This window comes from Protopterus annectens, chromosome 11.part0 (assembly GCF_019279795.1).
Source record: "Protopterus annectens isolate FY-2018-M chromosome 11.part0, PAN1.0, whole genome shotgun sequence".
Classification (NCBI taxonomy): Eukaryota; Metazoa; Chordata; order Ceratodontiformes; family Protopteridae; genus Protopterus; species Protopterus annectens.
Window position 1 is genome coordinate 1,375,479,857 of NC_056745.1, and position 26,799 is coordinate 1,375,506,655.

At 38.6% G+C, this 26,799-nt stretch overlaps 1 protein-coding gene across 1 annotated transcript in view; it reads left to right on the forward strand.

Moving 5' to 3' along the window:
• LOC122815075 overlaps positions 1–26,799 on the forward strand; it is a 3,014,144-nt gene that overhangs the window by 1,753,976 nt on the left and 1,233,369 nt on the right. Inside the window, exon 89 of the mRNA XM_044087319.1 lies at positions 203–262. Coding sequence (XP_043943254.1) covers positions 203–262 — 60 coding nt within the window. The remainder of the gene's footprint in view (positions 1–202; positions 263–26,799) is intronic.

The window sequence follows — 26,799 nt, forward strand, 5'->3', positions numbered from 1 at the left end:
TATTGGTTTATCAAGATTCAAGGTTTCAATGCATATAAATGGCTATTGAACATGTATTCATAGAGAGAGAGAGAATGATGGAGATAGAAAGAAAGACCGAAACAGAAAACTATAATTTTGAACTTCAAAGAAGAGTTTTTTTTAAATGGTTGAGTGTACTGGAGAACTCATAGTTTCTTTTAATTACTCTATTATTTTATAGGGTGAAACAGGGATTGCTTTATCAGGTCCCAATGGTGCAAGAGGACAGGCTGGACCAAAGGTAGGTAATGTTATGCATCTGTTTTCATAATCTCTGATTTCCTTCTGCTAGAGAAGAACATTTTTCTTATATACATTTTTTTGAAAAATTCCCTTTAGAATGTGTACTATTTGAATGCCTTAGTGATGTGGAATTAGGCATTTTAGATAGATGAGTTAATCAGCAGAATTTGCATTTTTACTTCTGTTAGCTGCTTGCACTGGTGCCATTGATCATTAATTGATACCCCTCATGGTATGTCTGCTTTCATCCTGTTTAAGTATTAAATATGCTAAAAAATTGTAAAGACCTCACCATAATGAATGAAAATCAAAATTAACAAATCAGTGTTTCGGAATTTCATATTATGGATGCAGCGGGTGAAGATTTCCAATGAAGAGTAAAGTTATTATTACTTTACGAGAACCACGGTCTCCTTTATTGTCTTTTCTATTGGTTGATGAGGTCAGTTATAGTGCTGTTACAAATGATTTTGAGTCTTAGCTCACTAAACAGTTTTAAACCTAAAGGAATATATGGTACAAAATCCCTGTAAAAACAGTATTCAATAATTCATCCAAATTTTACACAGAAATCCCTGAACTTTTCTTTAAAAGGAAGCACATAGCTAATAGGTCTGTGACTAATAATCAGACTGCTGCTTGCTAACATTGCATGTGGAATCCTCAAAAATTATCAGCTTAACAACACATATCATTGTTTTTTAATAATGCTACAAGACTCCCCTCCCCAGAAGTTTGCACTCCCACATCTCTGGATGTCGAATTATACTAACTTTGGCATCATGCAACCCTTGGGGGAGGAGAAACTTATTTATGCCCACAGTTTCATGATCTCACTGAAAACAGTGCATAGAGTCTGAGTGACTATGGGTTTCAGTTCAATAAAGCTGACTATTCCTCTTTCGATTAGCCATGGTGCAGTGTTCACTATGCAGCCCTAACTATTAACAATCATGTATACTCACTAAACTGTATGCATAGCTGTTGTTTCTAAGCCATAGAATTTGATAAAATATAATAATATTTGTCATTTCTAAGTATTAATGTATGGCTAGATGTGCTATACACAATGTAGTGTAAGCACTTCAAAATTCAGGATCATCAGTCAGTCGGTAGAAGACATTGCTATACACAATTGCTTTTGTGAGATACAGTAGATACATAGAAATGAACTCGCCCGAGTACCCTATGGAATACATTTGGAGAATTGGCACGATACCACAGTGGTGAAAGTTCACATTCTCCGCAGTGCAGTTATCGTCTGCTGCAGACTCTGGTATTATCTGCTCACTTAGAATAAGTGAATAAATCTATATATCTGGATAATGCATAGAGGGTCACACACATCCACTGACAGCAGCTCTGTACCATAACAAATACAGCAGCACAGTGACTAGTTGTTACAAAAATGTAACACTGTCACAAGAGCTATTTGGACAGAAACAGAACAGCAACAAAACTGTGTATGTCTGTGCTGCTAGTGGTCACAGGCAGCTAGTGCTAAACTGAGGACATAGAAAGTTACATTGTATTCCAGAAAAGAACTAAATGATTTATGTAAGTTGCATAGGAGAACTGTCCCCATCGATGTGAAAGCTCTGAATAAAGTGCCCAATGTTTGCTTAGCAGATGTTTGGAGTGCCACAGAGTTTAAATGGAAATTAAACATATGATTAATTTTAGTACCTAGATATTTTATGGAGATAACCTATAACATTTATGGATTATCCAAACAAAGCAGGTCTCCTAATGCTACATTTTTCTATAGGATCATATACATCTTGACATCAAACATCAATCCTGATTGCATAGCCCCTGTATTAGCCTCAACAAAATATATGTTTAACTCTGGAGAATCTTCTGTTTTTAATATTAAAGTGTTGATTTTACAAATATCAAAATACTTGGACAATCAGCATTTGTCAGACACACTTAAAGAGAACAGTAAGTGAAACAAACTAGGTCCCACAAGAGATCCTTATGGGAAGCAAATGTGCACTTTGTTTCATTCAAGTAGTTTCCCTGAGAGTTTCATACATCGTGTCCTATGAAGCATTAAAAAATTTAATTATATAAAAAATTGACCCCACACATTGTAATAATGATGCTACAATAACATTTGCCAAATGCTTAGCTAAGTCCAAGTATGTCACCACTGCTGACATACCATTATCTAAAACTTGGCAGATCATATCATACAAGGTGATAAGGATAGGTAGGGTAAAATTGCTGGTTAATGGCCAGTCCAGCAGAACATGTGTTGCTATGTTTCATAACTTTCATTGGTTGGGTTTATTGGTAAGTATTTGGCAATTAATCTGCTGACCATCAAAAGCCTGTCCAAAAACCTGTATTCAAAAGTTCCATCCAGCCTCAGGGAAAGTAAGACAGGTTAGACCAAAGGGACGAATCTGGAGCTACCCATCTAATTATGTAGGATTACCTTGAAGGTGGTAAGGGTGCTACTCTACTTGACATATAGTGGAAGTTTGTTCCAGAGGTGGAGGATACAATGGGGCATGAATCTATCACACCAATGTGGTTTAGTTATCTTATTTTGACCCAACAATACTGAAAGCATTTTCCAGAGATAGAAGTGAAGCTAATGGGCATATACTTCTGAACCAGTTCATGTCTCCTACTCATATAAAGGGCAGTGTGGAATAACTATGTTTTAGTAAATTATTAAATAGGAGTCATAATCTATCAAAACAGTCTGTCTCCTATACATTAAACACCCAGACAACTCATCCAGTCTTATAGTCCAAGAAGTTTTATGTAGATGTTCCAGGATTTTATGTCAACTGATATATAAATAGTGCTACAGAATCCCCCACTGACTATCTTGAACTGAGACAACAGATATGGAGTCAAAGTTACTAAATAATAGACTAAAAAAGTTAGCAGTATCGTCAGGTGCTGTTACAAATACATTGTTATAATTCAGTTGTTTGTAACCATTTTTGAGTTTACATACTTAAAGAAAGTTTCCTGTTTTCAGGGGAGAAAGCCAATTTTAATGAATAACTGCTGAGAGCTGTTGAAGACTGTTCCAAAATCTTTCACTTTGGTTTCATATATTTGCCAGCCCTGTAATTTAAAACTAACACATCTTGCACAAATATTTGTCTTTGTCTTGAACAGTCTCATGTTTCTAAACTGTAAGAAAATCTATTTTTTTAACCAGTTTCTAAAAATTTGTTCCAGAGATACTCCACAAATTTCATAATGAGGCAAAACTTCCAATGCATAATTGTCCTTAGTGCTGATTTCAAAAGTCACATCTTATGAACTGGTGTTGAGAATAGATGTGTGGTGCGTTTTCCTTTGAGGAATCTAAAAAATGGCCAGATCCAGATAGTCAGCTTTGACCTGTACCAACTCCTTCACTCAACGCTTTATGGAAATCATAAATTCTAATGTCCTGGATCAACTTATCCACACCCCCACCAGGGGCAACAATATCCTAGACCTAGTCATTACCAACATGAGTGACTGGTGTTCTACACCTGAAGTCACCTCCTCGTTGGTCAGATCCGACCATAAGCTAATCACCCTTGATATCCACATCCCACCCCCACTCCCATTAAGGAAACAAATGTAAAACATTTTTCCAAAGCCAACTTCATGCTTCTTAAGACAGAAGTGGCAAACTTCATGACACCCATGCAGATGGACAATACAGTTACGACTACTGAACCCCACACAAATGCACTCTATAAGCACTTACACAAATGCATGGATCATGATATCCCTAACAGAACCAAGACGCTATCCTCCAAGAAAAAAGGAAGATAATCTGGTGGTCCCCTGCCATAAACAGACTCTACAACAGAAGGAAAACCAGTTGCAAAAGCGTAAAATCCCATGAGTGGAGGAGCTCCCTGCTCAGCCAAAGTAAGAAGCTAAGATCCCTCATAAAATCCTCCAAAGCTAGCTATGAAAACAAAATCACCACTGATTCTAAGGACAGCCACAAAGCATTCTATAGCCATGTCAAGAATCTCAATGACAACACCCGGATCTCCTCTGAGTCACAGCACAATGGCACGAAAATTACAGAACCAACTGATATTGCCAACATCCTGCAGATAAGTTCAATGCTAACTTTACACCCCCCTAACTCACCCCCTAAAGGTCTATATCTCTACCGGAAGAATGCAAAGTCCCTGTAATCACAACTATGCAGGCAAAAACTGCACTCTCTAAAGCCAAAAACACAGCATCCATGGGACTGGACAACATCCCGGGCTGCGTTTTACACAAACTTCAGAATGAACTGGCTCCCCACCTAAGCTCCATGTTCAGTCATAGTCTCACATCAGGCTTTGTGCCCACTGAATGGTGCATAGCAACAATTATCCCACTCAACAAAGTTGGAGCCACCACAGACCCCGGGAACTATCACCCTATTATCCTGATAAGCCTGGTCTGCAACGTATCATCGAGTTTGTGAAAGGCAGATCATGCCTCCTGAACCTGATCAACTTCTTTGAGACAGTCACCAAAGCCGTAGACGAGGGTAAGGTGGTTCACACAGCTTATCTTGACCTTGTCAAGGTTTTTGACACCATCCCCCATTCTGGAATTATAGATAAACTCACTAAAGTAGGTATAAATCCCTGTATCACAAGATGGGTTGTCAAATGGCTCACTGACGGAACCCACACTGTAAAAGTTGCAGACTCCAAATCTGACTTCAAACCAGTGACAAGTGGAGTATCACAGGGTTCTGTCCTGGGTCCTCTCCTGTTTGCTATCTACTTCTGTGAAGTACAGGCTAACACAGAACGTCTTTGGCTAATGAAGTTCACAGCTGACTGCAAACTAGGAGCCATAGTCGAGTCCCCAAATTATGTGGGCATCCTACAGAAGGGCCTCACTGAGACAGATGCCTGGTGTCAAAGCTATGGCCTCAAGTTCAATGCCAAAAAGTGCATTGTCATCCACTTTGGTAAAAACTCTGTACCCATGAACTACCAAATAGGTGGCAGTCTACTTAATGCCAGATGTGTGATAAGAGACCTTGGGACCCAGGTGGAGAGTAGTCTCTCCTTTGATAATCACATCACCAAAGTAGTCAGAAAATCTTCTACATGGCACACCTCATCAAGAAAGGGTTCTCATCCAGGAAAAAAGAGGTCATTGTTCCCCTCTACTTAACACTCATTAGACCCATTACAGAGTATAGCGCCCCTCTTGAAATGTACCTCACAAGATATCTGCAACAGCTGGAAAGGCCACAGAAGTGCCTCACAAAGAGGATTACCGGTCTCAAACAGATGCCCTATGCTGACTGTCTCAAAAAACTCCAGCTTTACTCCGTAGCATATCACCTACTCCGAGGGGATTTCTGCCTAACATACAAAGCTATGTCAAACCCAGAGCTTTTGGACATGCTACACCTAAAGAAATCCCAATCCCTCCAAGCTACATGCTCTAGGGACCTAAACCTTATCACCATAATAAACAGAACATGCTGGAGGGATAGATTCCTGTCCCAGAGACTTCCCATACTCTGGAACAAGCTACCCATCTATATCAAGCAGAGTTCCTCATTAGTACTCCTCAAGAAAAATCTTGATGAGTGGATGGGAGATTGGAAATTCGCCCCAGAGATCACTTCTGTGGCTCTGCTCAACAGGGGCACATGCAGATAACTTTCTTAGGTGGTGAAACCCAGATAACCTTGTTGGCTAGGCTTACTTACCTTGGGCCAATAGCCTACTACCTACCTATGAATCTATGAATGTTCTCAAATCTGAGGTTGGCAATAAATAAATAATCAATTCATGGGTAGAAAAGTAGAGAGCTAAATCACATCAAGCCTCCTTGACCACAGTTCTTGTTCGTATAATTCACAAAAGTTAGTGAAAAGGAATTACCAGAAACAGATTATTGCCATGATCTATTGAGATACTGAGAAATGTTTATTCTTTTGATTGCTTCTCAAACCAAATGACCAGAGCAGAAGGTAAGGGCAGTGATTAACTGAGAGCTTCATTCCATGATTCTTCTCCCACTTCACCACACTTCAGTTGAATGCCTGTAGCTTGTTCCCTGCCACACTATCCACTGAGCAATCATCTACACATTCCAGCAGAATGTCTGTAGCTTGTCTCCTGCTGCAGCATCCACATTTCACCACATCACTCCAGCAGAATGTCAGCAGCTTGTTCCCTGCTGCACCATCCAGTGAGCAATCGTCTAATCCCATGCTACCACCTCACCAATGGACAAACATGCAAAGACACCTAACCTACTCCACTTTCGGTACTTGCTCAAGCATCACAAACAGAGCAACCAGCTCATTTTCTGGACAGGAACCTTGTTCTCTAACATGCTGAAGATTCTCATCCCATAATAAGTATCAAACCATTTCACCACATATCTGAGATCAGTCACTTGCGGCCAAGAGAGCGGCATTGTCAGCAAACCACTAATATGCAGCCTTTACACCTCAAAAATGATAATGGACAAACTGACTGCAATTTGGTACATTGCCCATGAGAATCATGAAGAGAAATAAAAATAAGACAAAGCCTTGCTGAAGATCTGTGCTTACCGTGGATGTATTTTTCTTTTGTATATACTATTTTTGTCTTTATGCCTACTGACCATAAAGTCACTGCCATGGCCATTCATTCCTTTCCTACTGGAGCAAAAAATCAATTCATTCCTCTCCAGGATGGAAGCCAATAGAATTAATTAATTGCCCTGCTGGGTAAGAATAGTGTGCGGTATGGCCATCAATGAGGAAGCCATGGCGGGGATTTTTTTCCTTTATGTTTCTAACCCACCTTCTTCTGGTAACACAAGCACTTACGTCATTTTGTGGCCTACTAACACTCTCCAAGCAAGAGAATGAGCAGTCCCACACATGTGGCCTGGAAGAACTACTGGGCACCTGGCTTTTGTTGCCATGCCTGAACACTTTCTGTAGCCAATGCTTATTTGATAGGGACTAGTCTCTGACTATTTTTGGAGTGGCATAACCTACAACTTGAGAGCCTCCAGACACCTCCCTTCCACCAAGTGTATGTCAGAAAACAGAGATAAGCACTTTTGCTATAAGCTTCATCAGATCTGATGAAGCTTATAGCAAAAACGCTTATCTCTGTTTTTTTATGTGCCATTAAATCAGTGTTTTACATATCTGCTGTGGGATGCTTGGACTCATTTTTACCATAGTTGTTTCCTGGTTTGTGTTCCAGCAGTTTACCTTCCCTGCCAACTTTCTTTCATTTTTGCTGTTTAAATATTGAAATATGAACTGGAAATACTGTATTAGGAGATAGATTCCAAAAGATCATGGCAGGGTGTCACAGGTAAGATCAAGGGAAGGAACAGTTGGCCATTTCCATGGTGTAGATATATAAAGACCTGGCATTGTCACAGTTGACTCGAGTTCCAATATCATCTTGGACACCTGCAGGAGCTGGGGGGGGGGGGGTAGGACAGGAACAACTGACCATTGCTGGCTCAGCCAGACATCAGACGTTCTGACAGTAAAATAAATAAATAATAAAATGAATTCATTCCTTGAATGAAAATAAGGAATGTGTAACACATCTAGTATGCCTACTCAGTTACAATCCATCCAAGTAGCTGTCTTTTGACATCTTCTTTTCATAGTTACAGCTTCAGCAGCTGTGGTTTTCAACCGTATAGCTCTAGAGCAAAGTGCTGCTGCAGCCTTCTGGTTTTGGTGATGTAGCTCACAGGGAAATGTCTCTCAAGCTACATGCCGGAACCCAAAAAAATACAGGCTCACTTGTAACAATCAATAAATAAATCACTCCTCTACATTTGGTCAAGTCAAAATTCATCAAGCTGCATTTGGATGCAGAACAAAATATTGACAGAATGAACATTAATTGCTATATTCCATAGGAAAATCATTGCTGGTGCAGTTGATAAGTGAGTGCCAACAATGATTCACTTCTCCAAGTTGGTGTGACCATGGAGTTGTTTTAGATACATCGGGGGGTTAAAATGCTTGGCCTTCTGTAATTAGGTGATTATTTTTCAGTATTTTGGAACTTCAGCTTTTCTCCAACTCAATGATTCATACCAGAACCTCAAATAAATAAATATGTTATTGATTAACTAGTTACATATCACAAATCATCTAAATATTAAAATGCATAGATGCAGAAAAACTGTAAACCTCTGTCCAATTAAATGGTACAACATTATACATCAGTATTAAAACATGATGTAAACACCTAAGCTTCTTTTATCCCATTCATATTCAAATCCCTCGGTTAATGCTAATTGTATCATTTAAACTATTGTTATAATTTAACCAGCACTGTCTGTTATTGCCTTGTAATAACAGTTTTTTTGTTATATTTCTCTTCCTAGCTTAGGTAAAACTATTTGTGTTACTGGAACTTAAAATCTTCACTCAAGTTGCATTTTATGATATGTCTAACTAAAAGTTACTTGTCTTCCTACTTTTGGTATCACCCAAGTGTGCAAAAGTACTCAACATCTGAATTAGTCAAAATAACAATTGTTACATATACTTGTAGCAACATAAATTACATCTTTTGTATAATAAAACATAAATCCCTTTAAATAATAGTTGACCATTTTATAAATGTATGACTGTATTAGTGATTTTGGTATATTCACAGCTGCTATAAGTGTAACATTTCACAGAACCTTTGGCAGAAGAAGTCACATACAACTTACTTGAATGACCTTACTAAGTAGGGCAACATGGAATCCACATCGGTAAAAAGAATTAGATAAAGTCAACTGCAGAATTGCATCTTTATGATCAAATCAAATAATGTCACGGGAGAAAGATAACTTGTTCTGGCAGCTGGGTCAGGGTCGTATGGGGCCCTAGGCAGGGTAATGGACACCCCCCATACACACATCCAGCCATTACAGTGTCTCATTACTTGGTTCATAGGTTCATAGGTGTGTACTAGGCTAATGGCCCTGGATCCTTTGCAAACTTAGCCCATAGGATTACCCTGGCATTGTGCCACCTGACCTTAGTTCCCAGTGCTTCTGTCGAGTAGAGCCACTGGAGTAATCCCCGGGGTGAATTTTCTATTTCCCATCCACTTGTCAAAATTTCTCTTGAAGAGGACCAGTGAGGTGCTCTGTTTGACATGTATGGGAAGTCTATTTCATAGCATGGGCAGTCTCTGCGTTATGAACCTGTCCCTCCAGCATCTACTGTTGATTGTGGTAATGAGATTACGGTCTCTGGAGCATGTGGTGTGGAGGGGATTGGGATTTCTTTAGATGTAGCATTTCTAACAGAGCTGGGTCAGACATGGCTTTGTAAGTCGAGCAGAGATCGCCTCTAAGTAGGCAATATGAGACAGAGAATAGTTGAAGTTTTTTCAGTCTGTCCATATAGGACAAATGTTTAAGGCCTAGGATCCTTTTTGTGAGGTACTTTTGCGGCCTATCCAGTTGTTGCAGGTGTCTAGTGAGGTACATGCCAAGTGGGTCATTGTACTCGATGTTTGGCCTAATGAGGGAAGAGTAGAGGGAGACAATGACCTCTTTCTTCCTAGATACAAAACCCTTAGTAATGAGATGTGCCACATAGAAGGACTTTCTGACCACAGTGGTAATGTGGTGGTCAACAGAGAGGTTGCTCTCAACCTGTGTTCCCAGATCTTGGATAACGCCTTCTTTGTTCAGTGGACTACCATCAATGTGGTAATTCATGGGAACTGGTATTTTCCCAAAGGGGACGACGACACATTTTTTGGCATTGAGCTTAAGACCATGGCTCTGACAGCAGTCATTGGTCTCAGTGAGGCCTTTCTGTAGGATGTCAACATCACTTGGGGAGTTAATAATAGCTCCCAACTTGCAATCATCTGTGAACTTTGTCAGCCAGAGTCCCTTTGTGTTGGCCTGGACTTCAGAGAAGTAGATACCAAACAGGAGAGGACCTAGGACCAAACCCTGTGGGTCTCCACTTGTGACTAGTCCACAGTCTGACTTGGAGTCAGCTACTTTCACACTGTGGGTTCTATCTGTGAGCCAGTTTGCAACCCACCTAGTGATATAGGGGTTGATGCCTAGCTTAGTACATTTTTATATGATTCCTATGTGGGGAATTGTGTCAAAGGCCTTGGCCAGATCAAGGTAGGCTGTATGAACCACCCTGCCTTCATCAACAGCTATGGTGACTGACTCAAAGAAGTCAACCAGGTTGAGCAGGCATGATCTACCCTTCACAAAACCAAACTGTGTGGGATCCAGAGTTTGGAGATTCCCTATATCCTTGTTTATTAAGTCCATGATGATGCATTCCATAGCTTTGCATATCAGACTTGTCAGGCTAATGGGGCAATAGTTCCTAGGGTCTGTAGTCACTCCTCCTTTGTGGAGAGGGATGACTGTAGCAATGTGCAATTTGGTAGGGACAAAACCTTTGGTGAGGCTGAGGTTTAACAGGGCACACAGGTGAGGTGCCAGTTCACTCTGTAGTTCATGTAGAATACAGTAAGGGATATTGTCAGGTCCCATGAAGCTGTATTCTTGGCCTTGGACAGTGCTGTTTTAACCTGTGTAGCAGTAATACTGAGTGTCTGGCAATCTACTGGTAATTGGTGCTTTGGGGGGAAGAGAGGGGTAAATTTAGCACCGAATCTGTCGGCCAGTATATGGGCAATATCTGTTGGCTCGGTATAGGAGGTACCATTATGCAGTAGCTCAGAGCAAATCTCGGTATTACTGTGGAGATTCTTTACATAAATATAGAAGGCCTTGCGGTTGTCTTTACTATCTGCTGCATTTATGTTTTCTTAGCTAAATTTAGAGGATTTGATGAGGGATCTCAGCTTTTTGTTGAGGCTGATAAGGGAGTTTTTCCAGTCTTGGGACTTTACCTTATTCCGCATCAGTTTCCTTCTTCTGTTGTAGAGTTTGTTTATGGCAGGGGATCACCAGATTAGCTTCCTGTTTTTGCTGGAGAGCGTCTTGGTTCTATTGGGTATGGCAAGATCCATGCATTTGTGTATGTATGTGTTCATACAGTGCATTGTTGTATGATTTGGTGGTCATGCAACTATTCTCCATTTGCATGGGTGCTGTGAAGTTAGCAACCTCTGTTTTTAGGATCCCAAAGTTAGTTTTGGAGAAGTTTTTAATGGTGGTTTCCTTTGTGGGGGAGAGTGGGTGGGAGGGATGCGGATTTCCAAGGTGACTAGTTTGTGGTCGGATCTAACCAGGGAGGAGTTGACTATTGGTGTAGAGCAATGGTCGCCCATGTTAGTAATGACCAAGTCAAGGATGTTGCTACCTGTAGTGGGGGTAAGAGTGAGCTGGTTCAGGGCATTGGAATTAGTGAATTCCGGGAAACGTTGGGCAAGTATATTAGTACATGAGTAGTTTTCCAAGTTAATGGAGGGGTAGTTGAAGTTGCCCAGTATGAAAGTGTTAGGTTGTACCCTAATATTCTCCAGGGAGCTTAGGAATGTGGAGTGTGAGTCTTGGGACATGGTTGGGGACCTATAACAGGCTATGACTTGAATCTCTGTCTTACCCAATGTTAGCTGCACCTATAGTATCTCTGATGCATTATGCTGGGCTACCAGTGTGGAGGTGTGCAGATTTTTTATGAATATGGAAACACTACCAGTTATCTATTATTTTATAGTACAGACACCAATGTCCATTTGCTAAACAAAACAAGTGTGCATTGAAAACAGATATAGCATGAGTAATGGTAAATATTTCTTTTCTTGAAGCTCGCATTCATTAAAAATGCATTAAAACTCATATTCATTGAAAATGTATCTGACTAGTGATAGATTAACTGTACCTTGGTCCCTGGGTTGTTTTCAAACTATGGACTCCCTGCATACATTTTTAGGACCATGCATACTTGCACATTAGTACTGCAAGTTTGATTAAAGACTTTTTAAAAATGACAAGATAAGACTGTAAAGTGCTTTCATCCACAGAGGCTCCCGCCATCAGTTATTGCCACTTTGTTGATGGTGTATACACCTTATTGTTAATGAAGTAATAAATTACATGGACTGTATTAGTGGTTTTGGATGTGCTACATTAAACTGTATAAAGATCACCAGGATCAAATCATAGGATCCAGCTAGGTGTAGCATGGTTTATATAGAAGAATATTTATAAGCGCATAAGAAATATTAACCACCTGATAAATTATTCTAACTTAATATGCACCATATTTGGAAAAGAAAAAGTTATGCAAATAATTCTGTATTAAAAAGAACTGTTACTAATGCAGTGGTTGCTGTTGGCAAACAACTTTACATTTCAGTGCTTCACCTATAAATGCAGTACCTACTGCCCTTGAAGTATAAGTTACTTATGTTTCCTTAGAAAATGGTGTGCTGGTGATATTGCCATAGCATCTTCTGAAATAGATCTATGTGATAAGGGATGGATGGCAAACAAAGAAAGCATATGCTCATACTTATTAGGCATACATTCCTGGAGGACATTAAGGAGTTTATCCCCATTTCCAGTTTGTTCTAGAACACTGTTTGGTTAAGTGACTTGCTGAATGTCACACCATAGGTAAATAAAGGTGTAAAGTTTCAACCCCTCCACCCTTGCCACAAGAAGCAGCGCATTAATAAGTTGGAGCTTTAGTCTACTACACTAAATGCCAGCATAACAGTTTTTAACTAAATGCAGAAATCCTTTACAATCTGATCTTGTAAAGAAACCTGTAACATAGTAATATGCAACATTGATTACATAATGGATGCTGAAGATAAGACTGTTATGATCATCAGTTTAAATAATGCAGACTGTATGACCTGACAAACATCAACCCCTTCGTAGTTGCAAGAAACTGTAATGAAGGTGTTGCAAAAAATATATTACTAAAATGCAACATGGTTAGACTGTATTACACAATCCAGGCCTGCTAATGAATGAATTCATTCTAAAGTGCAATGCATAAAGTAAAGCAAAGCAATTGCAGACAATATAAATGTTGCAGCAGCTTTCATTCAACAACCCACAAGTCATACAGAAATCAGAAACATTACTTCATATAGCATACCATGTTTTGCTTGGTCGTTCTTACATGCTTGCAGGACACCTACATCATATTTTTGACCTCCCTATATCTTATCTGTAATCAAGAATAACTATTCCTTCTGGGCACAGACCTCCACCCACCATACTAATAACTAATAATCCATTATTGGCTGTCTCTCCCTGATTACCATAAACACCATTCAAACCTGTTACTGTACATACTGTTTTTGTCTTTACTTTTACAATTATCACAGAAATTTGGATTTCATTTAAAACTATAATTTGAAATTTTATATAAGTCACTGACTGTCGTTTTCTAAGCAAAACAAAATACTCACATTGATAACAGACTTAGAATAAAAAAAACAGTAAACTTCGCTTCCCCTGAAACATACATTTAGTAAAAATGCATCTGGTATCCCTTTGAACTACTAGAGACATACTGGGATTCATACCCAAATAGCATATAGTGAAGTACTAATTCATGTCTGTGTGAAGTGTGAAGGTACAGGAATTCAAAAGACAAAAGTATAATACATTTGTTAAATTCCTGAGACATCCCACTGGATGTGTCCCTTTTCAGGAATAGCTCAGGATCTGGTGAAGTAACTTGACAGAGTCACTAAGAAGAAAAAAAAATGGCTGATGGAATCAAACCATGTACAACAGGAAGCAGGTATTTAACAGCACATAAACTTAGAGAATTGCATGAAGTGTTTGAAAAACTGTTGTAACCCAAACACAGTGCATTTCACACCTGTGTGCCTGCAAAAAACAAACTAAATTAAAAATGTATTCATATTTAAAATAGTAACATTGAATTCATAGACTTCATGCTGTCCAGTTTATTTACAGCTAAACAGTAAATGCACTGTCAACGTCAAGGAAACCAACGATCATATCCAAAGAACATGGCTTATGTGATGATGTGCCTATTTACTACAATCAATTTCCTTCCTTTACCCCATAACTACTGGTTCATAGGTACTAGTTAGTAGTTACTAGGCTTGCAGTTGAGGGGGGTCTATTGAGGAGCCTAGCCTAAATTTTCACTTGCCCCAAAGCACTGTCTGATTAAGTGACTTATTATGAATAGGGCACAGATATGAGGAAAAATAAGAGATATTCTGCAAAAGTTGGACAAATAAAAGCAGACTAATCTAAATCATTTACTGCAACAGTAATCCTCAATGAATACCAAACGGAAAAAAGTAGTCAGTGCAGCTGATTAAGGCTCATACCTCCTGTAACCAAGGTAGTGGTTTTGAGTCTGAGGAAGTCACATAACTAAACAGCCCCTGCTAGGTCAGGCATTTCACACACACACACACACACACACACACACACACACACACACACACGCGCACACACTTAGCTTAGACCATGTTTTTTTGCCTCAAAAGAGAAAAATCCCATTGATCTGCTTCCTCTATAGCTCGTGTTGCAAAAAAGAGAAAACTTTACCCATCTCCAAAATACTGCACAGTATTTGAAAATTAAATCTTACACCAGGTGTGCCTGCCTTCTCATTGACTGACCGTATCATATGTTTAAGTGGATGCAAAGGAAACAGCTGAGAAACTTTTTTTTTTTCATTTCTGTTGCTATGGCTGGGGCTGAGTAAAGATAAAGCAGCAAAACTTTCCTTTTAAATTACAGTGCACCAAAACTTTTCTTTTTTTTTTAAATTTGTTGTGCACCAGGTTGAACAGAGCAGGAAATATATATATTTTTTAAATTAGTGTGCACTGAAACTTTTATTTTTTTTAATTACTATGCACTGAAACTTTTCTTTTTTTAAACTACTGTGCACTGGAACTTTTATTTTTTTTTAAATTACTGTGCACTGGAACTTTTATTTATTAAAATTACTGTTTCTTGGGCCAATCAGTGCTGGAAAACATTTTCTTCAAAGGGCTGAAGACTTTTATAACTCAAGGCATCAGCACAGTAAAGCCATTTTATCCCCCTTCTGTTCTTGTTTTTCTATGGATGTGTATTTTTTGCTTGTTAGTGACCGTGCAATTTTCTGTGTGTGTGTGTGTGTGTGTGTGTGTGTGTGTGTGTGTGTGTGTGTGTGTGTGTGTGTGTGTGTGTGTGTGTGTGTGTGTGTCTGTGTGTCTGTATATGATTTCCAGTGTATGTTTGTGGGCCTGTGTGTAAGTGAATGTTTCTGTGCTTGTATATGTGTGTGTGTGTGTGTGTGTGTGTGTGTGTGTGTGTGTGTGTGTGTGTGTGTGTGTGTGTGTGTGTGTGTGTGTGTGTGTGTGTGTGTGTGTGTGTTTATGTGATCATCATTCACTCCATTGAACTAACTGCTCACTCATGGAATGAATGACTCTGAAATTCATTTACGTGTTCCATTCGCCTGGCATTTTAAGATTTTGGATGAATGGAACAGTGAATGTATGCAAGTAAGGTAAGCGTACATTTAGGAAACTAATGCCAAAACATGTGGATATCCTGAAGGTTTCAGCATTACAGGATGTGAATTTTTGTGTGAGTGTAAGTGGGTTAGGATTTCTTCATAAACAAGTATAACCTACCAGAAGGGAAACTTTCTAGTAGGATACACCTACAAAAGGAGTTTAAGCTATTGTATGCTATATTTTAGAAACATAATAAAAATGCAACTGCTGTTTTGGCTTTCAAGATATTACTTTACTATTTTAATTCAATAGCACCCCTAAAGTAAGTTGTATTTTGATTAATTTCACAGGTATGCACATTATAGTTTTTATCACATGAGGCGGATATGTAATTTATGAAGGTATAGATATGTTTTTCTAGTATAACATAAGAAGTAAAACACAACTGATATTTGTTCTGGAAAGTTATGCTTTCCAGCATTTGAAATTCTATTACAAATACAAATGAGGAAAGTGCTATCGGGAATTGTGGACCTGCACCCAGTAATTCAATATGCAGCTGTTCTCTTAGTTCTGCACCTAAAAATGCAACCCAGATACATATTTTAAATGAATATCCAGCTTTGTTATTGAAACACTTTTAGTAAAAACGCTTAAATGTGTCAGAAGTATAGTCTTGTATAGATGGTTAGTCACCAACAATATCCCTTCCTATTGCTAGTTAAAAGTGCCAGGATGCATTATCCATAATTTTTGTTTGGTGTAAGTACATGACTTCTATTCACGGTGGCAGAATGCAACCAATATTCAGGATGGTTTTCCTTGTTTACCGTCTATCAAGACTCCCCCAGTTGGGACTCATTTGTTCCCTTATCCAGGAATTTTACCTAGAATCATGGCAACTTCTAATCAGAAGACATTGCCATTTAGGCAGCTGTGAAAGTTTGTTATGAGTATCTGATCATAATCCTCTTACACCTTTATTCTTATTCTAAGAGGTTACAGGAAATTATATTTGGTCTCATACACAAGTACCGAGTTCAGTGCTTCAGAGAATTTAGTGTCATGGCTTGTCATTTTACCCATTTTCCATTTGGAGTGACATGACCGCTGCTTAAAAGATAAAGTGAGTCTAATGCCTACAATGTGCAGTATATACCCTAAGTAGACATTGTACCAGAGAAAAGTAAAATAAAAAGAAAACATACATATCAAATTACACAAAGCAACATTGATTTTTACAGTATATAGGGTGAGGTGTAAATTGCATGTACTAACAAAAAACAATGTTCTGCAATGTCAATCAGGTCTGAGATGTGTGAAATTGTTGAAGGAAATATTAGTCTCGTGCATTTTTTACCTGATAATCTGATTATAGGGACTTAAGTTTACAATGTACTGCCATAGCCCATAAGAGAATTGACACATGGCTTCGTGTATGTGTTCCAAATGTAGTACTTCAGATGTTTGGGGTGGCAGTCAGGGATTATATTTTCCATGGGGAGGCTATATGACCTCCATTCAAAAGGCAGGGTGAAAATAATGTCCTGAATAAATGTATACTACTTTTGCCACTACATCAGATGCAAAAATCACACACATGTTCCAAAGAGAATAACATTTTTGCATTTGTAACATGACATGACTAAAATACTGTATTTTAAAGATGCTGAGATGGTGGGGTTAAATTCAGAGAAAAGATACACTGAAATCACTAAAGGCACAATAGCAATTGTAGGTCCATTTTTAAGCAATAATCCACAAATACATGTGGGTATATCAGGATTTACCAACAATTGGTGTGGTTTGATCATAAAGACGAAGCCAGAGTGATTAAATAAAGGCAACCATGGGTAAATCCTGATATACCCACAAACAGGAGTGGATTATTGTTATTATATAATTACATTTCTGAGAAAGACATTACTTACCTTTCTTAAATAATGTATTTGTTTGAGAGCAGTTCAGTCTTTTTCCATATTGTCTTCCCTAGACTGATGTACTGCATATGCATAGGGGACTTACTTTCCCATGCTTGCACAGTACATCACTGCAGGAAAAGCAATTGAGAAAACAGAATTTCCAGTGGTGTTCTTTTTTAACTGTCCAAAATTATAGTTTTATGAGGGACACTGCAAAAATATAAGGAAACTATCTACCCTCCACATTTCCTCACCTACCCTACAATGGTTCAACAACTATCTCTCCAATAGGCAACAATCCACCAAATGGCAACATTCTTACTCTCCCTTCCTCAGTACTTCCACAGGGGTACCCCAAGGCTCCATACTTGGTCCTTTCTTATTTAGCATCTTTATTAACAACTTTCACACCACTCTCCCACAATGCTCAGTAATCCAGTATGCTAATGACTCTACAATAACATGCACTGCAAATTCCAGCTCTGAACTCCAGCAGATCACCCAGAATGTCCTCACCTCTACTGAATCTTGGATGCTTAACAATCATCTTGCCCTAAATCCAAAAAAAAGCTAAACTAGTAATTTTTACCCCTAAGAAAATCACTCCCTTAGATAAAAAACTCTTCAGTATACAAGCCCAAGATAATACCACTATATAAGGTGTCCCACACACTAAATTACTAGGCATTATTATAGATGAAAACCTAAACTTTGATCTACACATAAACAGTAACATCAAAAAAACAAACCAAAAGCTTGGTATGCTCTACAGGCACCAACACTGTCTTAGCTTCTCTATTAGACAAACTCTTGCAGCTACATATTTATTACCCTTTCTCCTTTATGGTGCCCCACTCCTCACTAATATCTAAAATTCTACAAAATCGAAATGTGATATGTGTTACAACAGAATAACCAAATTTGTCATCAAGGCCAAATTCTCATCCCACCACTGTAACTCACTGAAACAATTAGGCTGGTTGGAAATCCCCCACCATCTCTCATTCACCCAGCAAACTACAGCACACAAAATAATCTACAGACCCACAGACTGTCCTGCTCTCTCAGCTCTACTGGCCAAATACCAACCCAGCAGGCAACTAAGATGTGAAAATCATCTACTTCTAAAAATAAAAAAAGAACCTTACTGGTTGGTCAACTGCTCTACTCCTTCACCATCGCCAAACTATGCAACTCACTTCCCCCTTCTATAAGAAACACGGGCAGCACCACCACCTTCAAACAAACACTAAAAAATCATCTCAGCTCTTCCTGGCTCTGTACCTGCTGTATAACCTACCCTCTTCCTCCTCCTTATATTATAACTACATTCCTATGCTTTTTACTACTAGTGACTTTCTCCAAATTTATTTATTTTTTTCTTTCATCACTTGTTGATACTGGCACAATAATGCTGGTTAATTTATCTCCATTTTTACCACTCAGAATTCATCTGACAACCAACTAAATTCCTGCTTTTATGTATATATTCTGTATGTATTACTGTAATCACTATGTCTAACACTGTTTCTACTTCTGTACCAATGAATGTTTAATTTTTTTTCTGCATCTATGTTCTTGTCGGAGCGTATCTCCCCGGGCCTCCACTGAAAATGGGCTCTTTTAGGCCCAGTGGACTTTCCCGGTAAACAAATGCAATAAATAAATAAATTTAAAAAAGTCAGTCTGTTTAGGTTTGCAGAACATAACTGTTTTTTCTTATATTTTGCTCTGTCCTTCAGCATGGTACTTTAGAAGCTGGAATTTTTTTCAGTTGGTATATGCTTGATTTAATGATTGTTTGGGTTCTCCAATTAATGTCCTCATTTTTGAGTAGTAATAAGCCATTATTGTGCAATGTAGAATAACATGTCAGATAGTTTCGCAATGATTTTATTTATTTATTTTTTCATTGTTTATTTTACCTTTCTGTATATCAGATAATCTCACTGGATGGGATTATTCCTTTTCAGGAGCAATCCAAGAACATTAGTTAAGTGACTCGCTCCGAGTCACACAGTAAGAAAATGAAAGTGGAGGAAATAAAACTCTGTACCCTAGACACAGTTAGCAGCTCATTAAAAGCCTAGGGCTTTAGCCCTCTGTGCTAACTGACAGACATATAAGAAAGGGGGACTGAGATATGGCTTTTTATATATAAGGAACACGTGCAAAGGCTGATGTGCCTTACTGTTACAGTATAACATTTTCTCATGATACCCTGTTTCAACTGGGAGTGCTGCATTTCATTTCTGCTCCATATGCAGAGCACAGTAAAGGTGCAGAATATATAGTTACTGAAGTTTCACCACTCCAATGAAAATATCTTGTGTATTTCAACAAAAAATTGTCATTCCACAACATTAGGAATCCCTCTAGATTTTACTAGAAAATATAGTTATATTTTTTGATTTGCGATATGTATGAATAATCTGCCATTGTTCAAAGAAACTAAATCGATATTACATTGGATAAGGTATTTATCTCATAGACACAACACACAGAGTTTGAATCCAGGTTGGAATTTGTGCTTATATTTTGCTTCTGATGAGAAATGGAGCAGAGGGCATTGATTCATAACTGTTTCTGACTGGGCAGTGAGTGTCTGTGTTTGACCTTCCTGATTGATCTGGTTGCTATTCAAGGCATCTACCAGGAAAAGGCGACAACAAGTTTACAGACCCCTACATCACCTGGGACAAGACTGCTGATCACCAAAGAGCATGTGGCCAGCTTTCATTTTAAGATTGGTGTTATCGTTTTGCTTCTGGAAACAGAAGAGGCAAAGGAGCATCTTATCCCAGCAGTGAGAAGCTGTTGTAAGACCAGCTCCAGTAGTAGCCAGGCAGTGGTCAATCAGGCAAATCCCTTCTTTTCATCAGTCTTGCCAAAGTATTTATTTCTATTCAGTAAGTACTACTGTCTAACCTAACTTCAGAATTTCTCCCTAAGTACTTCATCCATCAGTCATCAGGGTTTACTTATTCACTTTTCTTCAAGTGTTAGGTAGTGCCCCATATAGATGCAGATACCCTGAGTTGACATTTTTCCTATAAAAGCACCTTTGTAATTATCCTTGGACAACACCTCAACAGCTACTCAGTTGCCTCAGCTTGGAACAAACTACCTCTGTTTATCAAAAATATGTCCAATACCCTCAACTTCAAAAAAGCCTTAAAAGAGTCTCTTCTGAACTCATGGACCTGCTCCTGCCAGAACTCTACCTAACCCTACTTTTAGTTCTGTACTTCTGTATGCCTTTGTTTTCCCTTTTGCTTTATTTTAGTACTGTATTTCTGAGATTGTTTTTTGTATCTGTGGTTACTACCATATGTCTTCTATACTTATTTAGTTTATTACTTGTGGATTAAACTGTTTTGTATTGTATGCATTTTGTATGGTATGTATGATTTCTACAGAAATGTATTGTGACTTTCGTACTTATTGTCTATCATTTGAAGCTATCTGTAATCCCTGTTATTTCTGTTTTTTAATTGTTATTTTTTTGGAGCTTCCCCCAGTCCTCCGCTGAAAATGAGATCATGCTCAGTCAGAAATCCCAGTTAACAAATGTCAAAATAAAATAAATAAATAAAATAATTTCACAAATACCTAGTTGCACACTGGGCAACTAGTTTGCAGTGACAAACGCTGTCCCCAGAGTTGTAAACTACATACTCCTGACATTACTTTATATTTTCACAACAACCATATAATCAATAAAAAAGGCCTGTTGCCATTGATACGAACTTTCCCACTATCTCTGTTACCAGCTTGGTGGTTATGGACATACTGAAGCAATGCAGAAATTGCATCATGTTTACTGTCAACCAGCTAATTCTCAAACAAACTGATATGGTATGTGAGATTTTTATGTACACAATGCCACTGGAGGCAAAGCTCTCACATAAAAGAACTCCTGATGTCAATCAAGTTATCAGTAGTACACACATTGCACCCATCACACACACACACACACAATTCAAAGCAGACACTCAGACCCAGATACACTGAGGCACTTAAATGTATCCTTCCTAAACCCCAGAGATTTACTAGATGAAGTGCATATAATACATACCATCAGTAGTCCTGAATGCACTCAGATCAACAAATACACCCACATCTAATGGAGCCTCTACTTCTAAGACCATAAGGCAGTCCATCACACAATCCACCATTCTCGTCATTGGGCACTCCATTGCTAGGCACACTGATGTATCTCTCTCTGCCACCAGGTGGAGAAAGGAGAAAGTCATGTTTATTTGCATATCCAGGGCCAGGATCTGCCACATTATGTACACATTTAACACATTGGACCACAGTACCAGTTATGACTCAGTCATAGTCCATGTGGGTGCAAATGACCTGAGATGTACCTCCCTAGACAATATGAAGAGAGATATAATGGAGTTCTCACAATATGAGTATCAGGTTGGTATGAGCCTTGCAGTGAGCAGTATTTTACCTTCTGTAAAGATGACACGATAATATGAAAGGAAGATGACTCACTTTAATAACTGGCTTTGTTTCTGGCGTCATCTAAGGGGTTGAAATATTTATCAACATGGAAGAAGATGGTCAACACACCACACCTTTCTACCAGGAATGGTCTGCACCTCTCTCCTCTAGACCTTTGAATATTAACTAAATATTCCCCCGGATTCAGCAAGCTCTGCATGGAGTGCAGGAATAGTGCAAGAGCTGCTGCATGCAGTATAGCTGACGAGTGATCCAGGCACGAGATCCCGGGATGTGCACCAGCGCTCCTAAACTATTTCTGCATGGACATCACTGCTTTATGCTAATTACCCCATTTGCTGGTGAAAACCCTGCAAATGAGGTGAATTAGCGATCCGGGAAGCAGGCAGGCATCTGTGCAGGAACAGTGTAACCTGCAGAAATGTATTCAGTTACTAACCAAATACATTTCTGCAAATTACAAAATGGAGGCATGACAGCTGCAAAGAAAGCATGTATTCAGTGTAGTAGGCATGCCAATGGCCAAATATATTTATTTATTTATTTATTTATTTATTTATTTATTTATTTATTTTACATTTGTTGGCCATTGGCATGAGAAATAGTTGCAAAATTATAAAAAAATAACTTGAGCTGTTTAAGCATAGGGCAGTGGTGTACAAAAGGAATCGGCCCGTAAATAAGAAAAAAAAGTTGGAAATAAGCTTTTAAACCCAAATCAGCATTTTGCCATAATAGTCAATGGCATGCATAAGACAAGAACAACAGGGAATAGTGGCTGCTAAGGGGGAAGGCTCAGTGTGAGCGTGGAAACTATGAATTAGCATTCTGTTTTATGCAAATGAGAGGACTGATACTGAATCACAGATTTCCTTTCAGTGTTAGCTTGCACCCAACTGTGTAGGTGCAGCAAATGCCATTGTACCTGTATTAATAAGTGTTAGTCACATATCTTTGAATTTATTACTGCTCAATATTTGAGTTGTTTGGCTTCTGCTACATACCTAGACTCAACTGCATTACTAGCTGAGTTAAGTACAAACTTGCACTGTTAAAGATTGTACTGCATTTTATTTTTCTGTCTATTTAATCTATTTAATTGTTTCAATGAATATTGTGGTTGGTGTCTCTCTGTAGTTGTTTATTTTTCTATTTAATTGTTTCATAGAATACTGTGGTCTCTCTCTCTCTCTCTCTCTCTCTCTGCAGTAGTGGGGGCTATTGTGTTTGACTTCATTGATATTCAGTGTTAAACTCTTAGCCTAGAGGGTTTCTCTATATTTATAATTGTTAGTCACATATCTTTGAATTTCTTGCTGCTCAATATCTGAGTTGTTTGGCTTCTGCTGCATACCTACAATCAACTGCATTACTAGCTCAGTTAAATACAAACTGGCAGTGTTAATGATTGTACTGCATTTTATTTTTCTGTCTGTTTAAGTGTTTCATTGAATATTGTGGTCTGCGTCTCTCTGTAGTTATTTATTTTTTCTGTTTAATTGTTTCATAGAATGCGGTGGTCTCTCTCTCTCTCTCTCTCTCTCTCTCTCTCTGCAGTTAGTTTCCTGCCCTCCCTCCCTGTTCTTGTTCTGGTATTAATCTTGGTGGCTTTGGAATTGCCCTCCCCCCTGTACATTTGTGTTTGAACACTCCTCCTGGATCTATCTCATTTGCTCACTCAACCAAGTACAGTAAAATCATATTTTGACTTCAGACACTGCTACCAGTCCCATCTGTTCAGCTCTATCCCAGCTCTATTCCAGTCTAGTGTCACTAGCTCATTCTACCTAATACAGAGAGAACATTTGTGAAGGGCAAGCCATTTAGGTCCTTAATTTTGAATTATCTTCTGTTTCTCCTTTCTCCCTTTCCACTTTACAAAAAAAAAAATATCTAAGCTTATTTACTGCCTTTCCTGTAACTAGTCTAGTCCAGATACAGATTTGCTGTAACCAGGACTGTTTGTAAGCTTCTGAGCTCCCAAAGTCTTTCTGTGTTGAAGGGAAGCCTTCTAGCTTATCAGTGGGAGTGGTAAGCACTACGTACCCTATCTACCACAAGAGAGGTTTCTGGCCCAGAAATTGTAGTTTATTGGCTGTTTGGCGGTTTTTTCATCTCTTTCAACTTACTGGTTAAAAAGCCCGCATTTGCGCTTCTTTCCCATCTTTCCTTTAACTAGTCTAGTCTAGATACAGGTTTGCTGTATCCAGGACTGCTTGTAAGCTTCTGAGACCCCCCCCCAAGCCTTTCTGTGTTGGAGGGAAGCCTTCCAACTTATCAGTGGGAGTGATAAACACTAGGTAGCCTATCTACCACAAGAGTGGTTTCTGGCCCAGAAATTGTAGTTTATTGGCCATTTGGGCAGTTTTTCCATCTCTTTCAACCTTCTGGTTTTAAAGCCTGTAGGGCTATCTGCAAACTAGCTAGAGTTTTGAGTCTTAGATGTGGTGTGTTACTCACATGTTTCCTAGCTTTAGAAATGCAGTAGCATACTCTGATGATTGCGGTCAGTACATGGTGACATCCATGTGTGTTACTGACTTCATATCCTTCAGAAGAGATATGTCACAACAAACCCTGTTACACCAGGAATTTTCTCAGTTTAAAACAGCAATATGTCAATATTGGCCCTGTGTTTGTGGCTCTGTACCCCAAGTCTGTCACCCTTTGTCCATATGTCAAGCAGTAAGAGGTGCATATGTACAGCATATCATTATTTACTGACATCATTCCTGATAACAAGCCAGTGATATATCAGACTGCTAGACATGTCATGTATATTAGGCCTTATATTTGAGGACAAAACCTGGACATTCTGTTGTAGTCTGTACAGTAGTGTGGTCTGTGTACTTATGGTGATTGTTGACAGAGTGTCAGTATTGTAAAGCAGTGTACTGTGAATATGTTACTTGGCCTGTGTACAGACTGTGGCAGATGTCAGTGTTCTTGGTCCTGTTCTATCTGTTGCATGCTGCTCCCGTTTCTGGTACCATATCAGCATATATGTTTGTTGGGCCAGACTGAGATATGTCCCATACAGCAGTCAGGCATCAGACTACACTGTGAATTGGGCCAGTATATGTAGGATTAGTATGTGAGTAGCAAATATGAGAATGGTTTTGTTCACATAGTCCATCCATTGTACTGTTAATTATGCTTACCATAATGTGACTGTGACTGTGTTGAGATTGGTCGTGGGTATGTATTTTCACACTGGTATCTTTTACTCTGTGCTGTTACATGCCTGTAGTGCCTGCTATATTTGCAAGTACATGTGAATTCCCTCATAGGAAACTTGGGTCAGTGTTGTGGCAGTCTGTCTGTAGTTTACACAGTGTTTCGTGACATGCCTAGCAGCTCAGTGTATTTACCTAGTGTGATGTCATGTCCAAATATTTGTCAGATGTATGGTTGCCTGGCCACCATACATGTTGTGTATGTCTGAAAAAGCTGTGGGATACTGTGAAGATGTATGTCACTAACTAGTGGGAAGTATGTGGGCTTGGGACCTCTGCTCCTCTCCAGTTAATGAGTGTTAGGACAGACAGGAAGGTGTGAATACATCAACTGTGTGAGCTTATCTATTCCAGTATTTGTGTGATATCCCCATTTTCATGGCTGTAAACATCTTCTGTGTCAGGCTTGGTCCACACGTTTTTCACTAAGGAGTTATGTGTATACCTCTGGACTGCTGGACTGACCAGACTGTTTCAGACTGTCCAAGTTTATTGGTCATATTTCTGCTGTATTCCACAAGATCATTACTGTGATTAGTGTGGTACTTCACTATGATGATTTTATGATATCTGTCAGTAACTGATGGTGTACATGTCAGTATCAGAAGTGACTTCCTATACATGTCTGTTGACACAACCCCTATTACTGTAGCAACATTTATAACTGCAATACTTACATTACATTCCCTTGCACTAAGAGGTTGTGATTTATGGTGCTGAGATATGACTCCACGACATGTTATGGGCATATGTTATATATACATACATACATACACACGCACATATATATATATATATATATATATATATATAATATATATATATATATATATATATATAATATATATATATATATATATATATATATATATATATATATATATATATATGTGTGTGTATGTACATGCATACATATATATATATATATATATATATATATATATATATATATATATATATATCCATATCCTTGTTATGTGTAAACATGAGTGTTGAATATACCTTCTCAGATGTATCTCATCATATTTATCTGATACGTGTATATTTAGATATAAAAACATGACTGATTCAAAACTATTTTCAGTAACAAGTAGTAAACAATTGTAGTAGTCAAAGCAGTTGTTCACTAATATTCAGTATATGTACTGAATTAGATCTTTGAACAAGCAACATACATTTGTACACCTCAGATGGTTTAGTGGTTAAGTGCTGTGACTATAGACAAGAGGGCCCTGGGTTCAATAACTGCAAGGGGTTGTTTATTTTCTTGCTAGGCAGAACAAGGACTGTTAGATACAGAGTGGTTAAGGCAGTTTTGAGCAGCTTTAAGCAGGTTTGCGTGGGTTTGCATGATGCTAAGCAGTGCTAATGTATGGTTAAATTGAAAGGCGCTTACACCATGCAGGCTTCGCTTACCAGTGTGTAGAGAGGATCACTGCTTGACATACAAGGCCATGTCCAGCTCAGAATTGATGGACATGCTCCAACTAAAAAAAATCTTATCCATTCGAG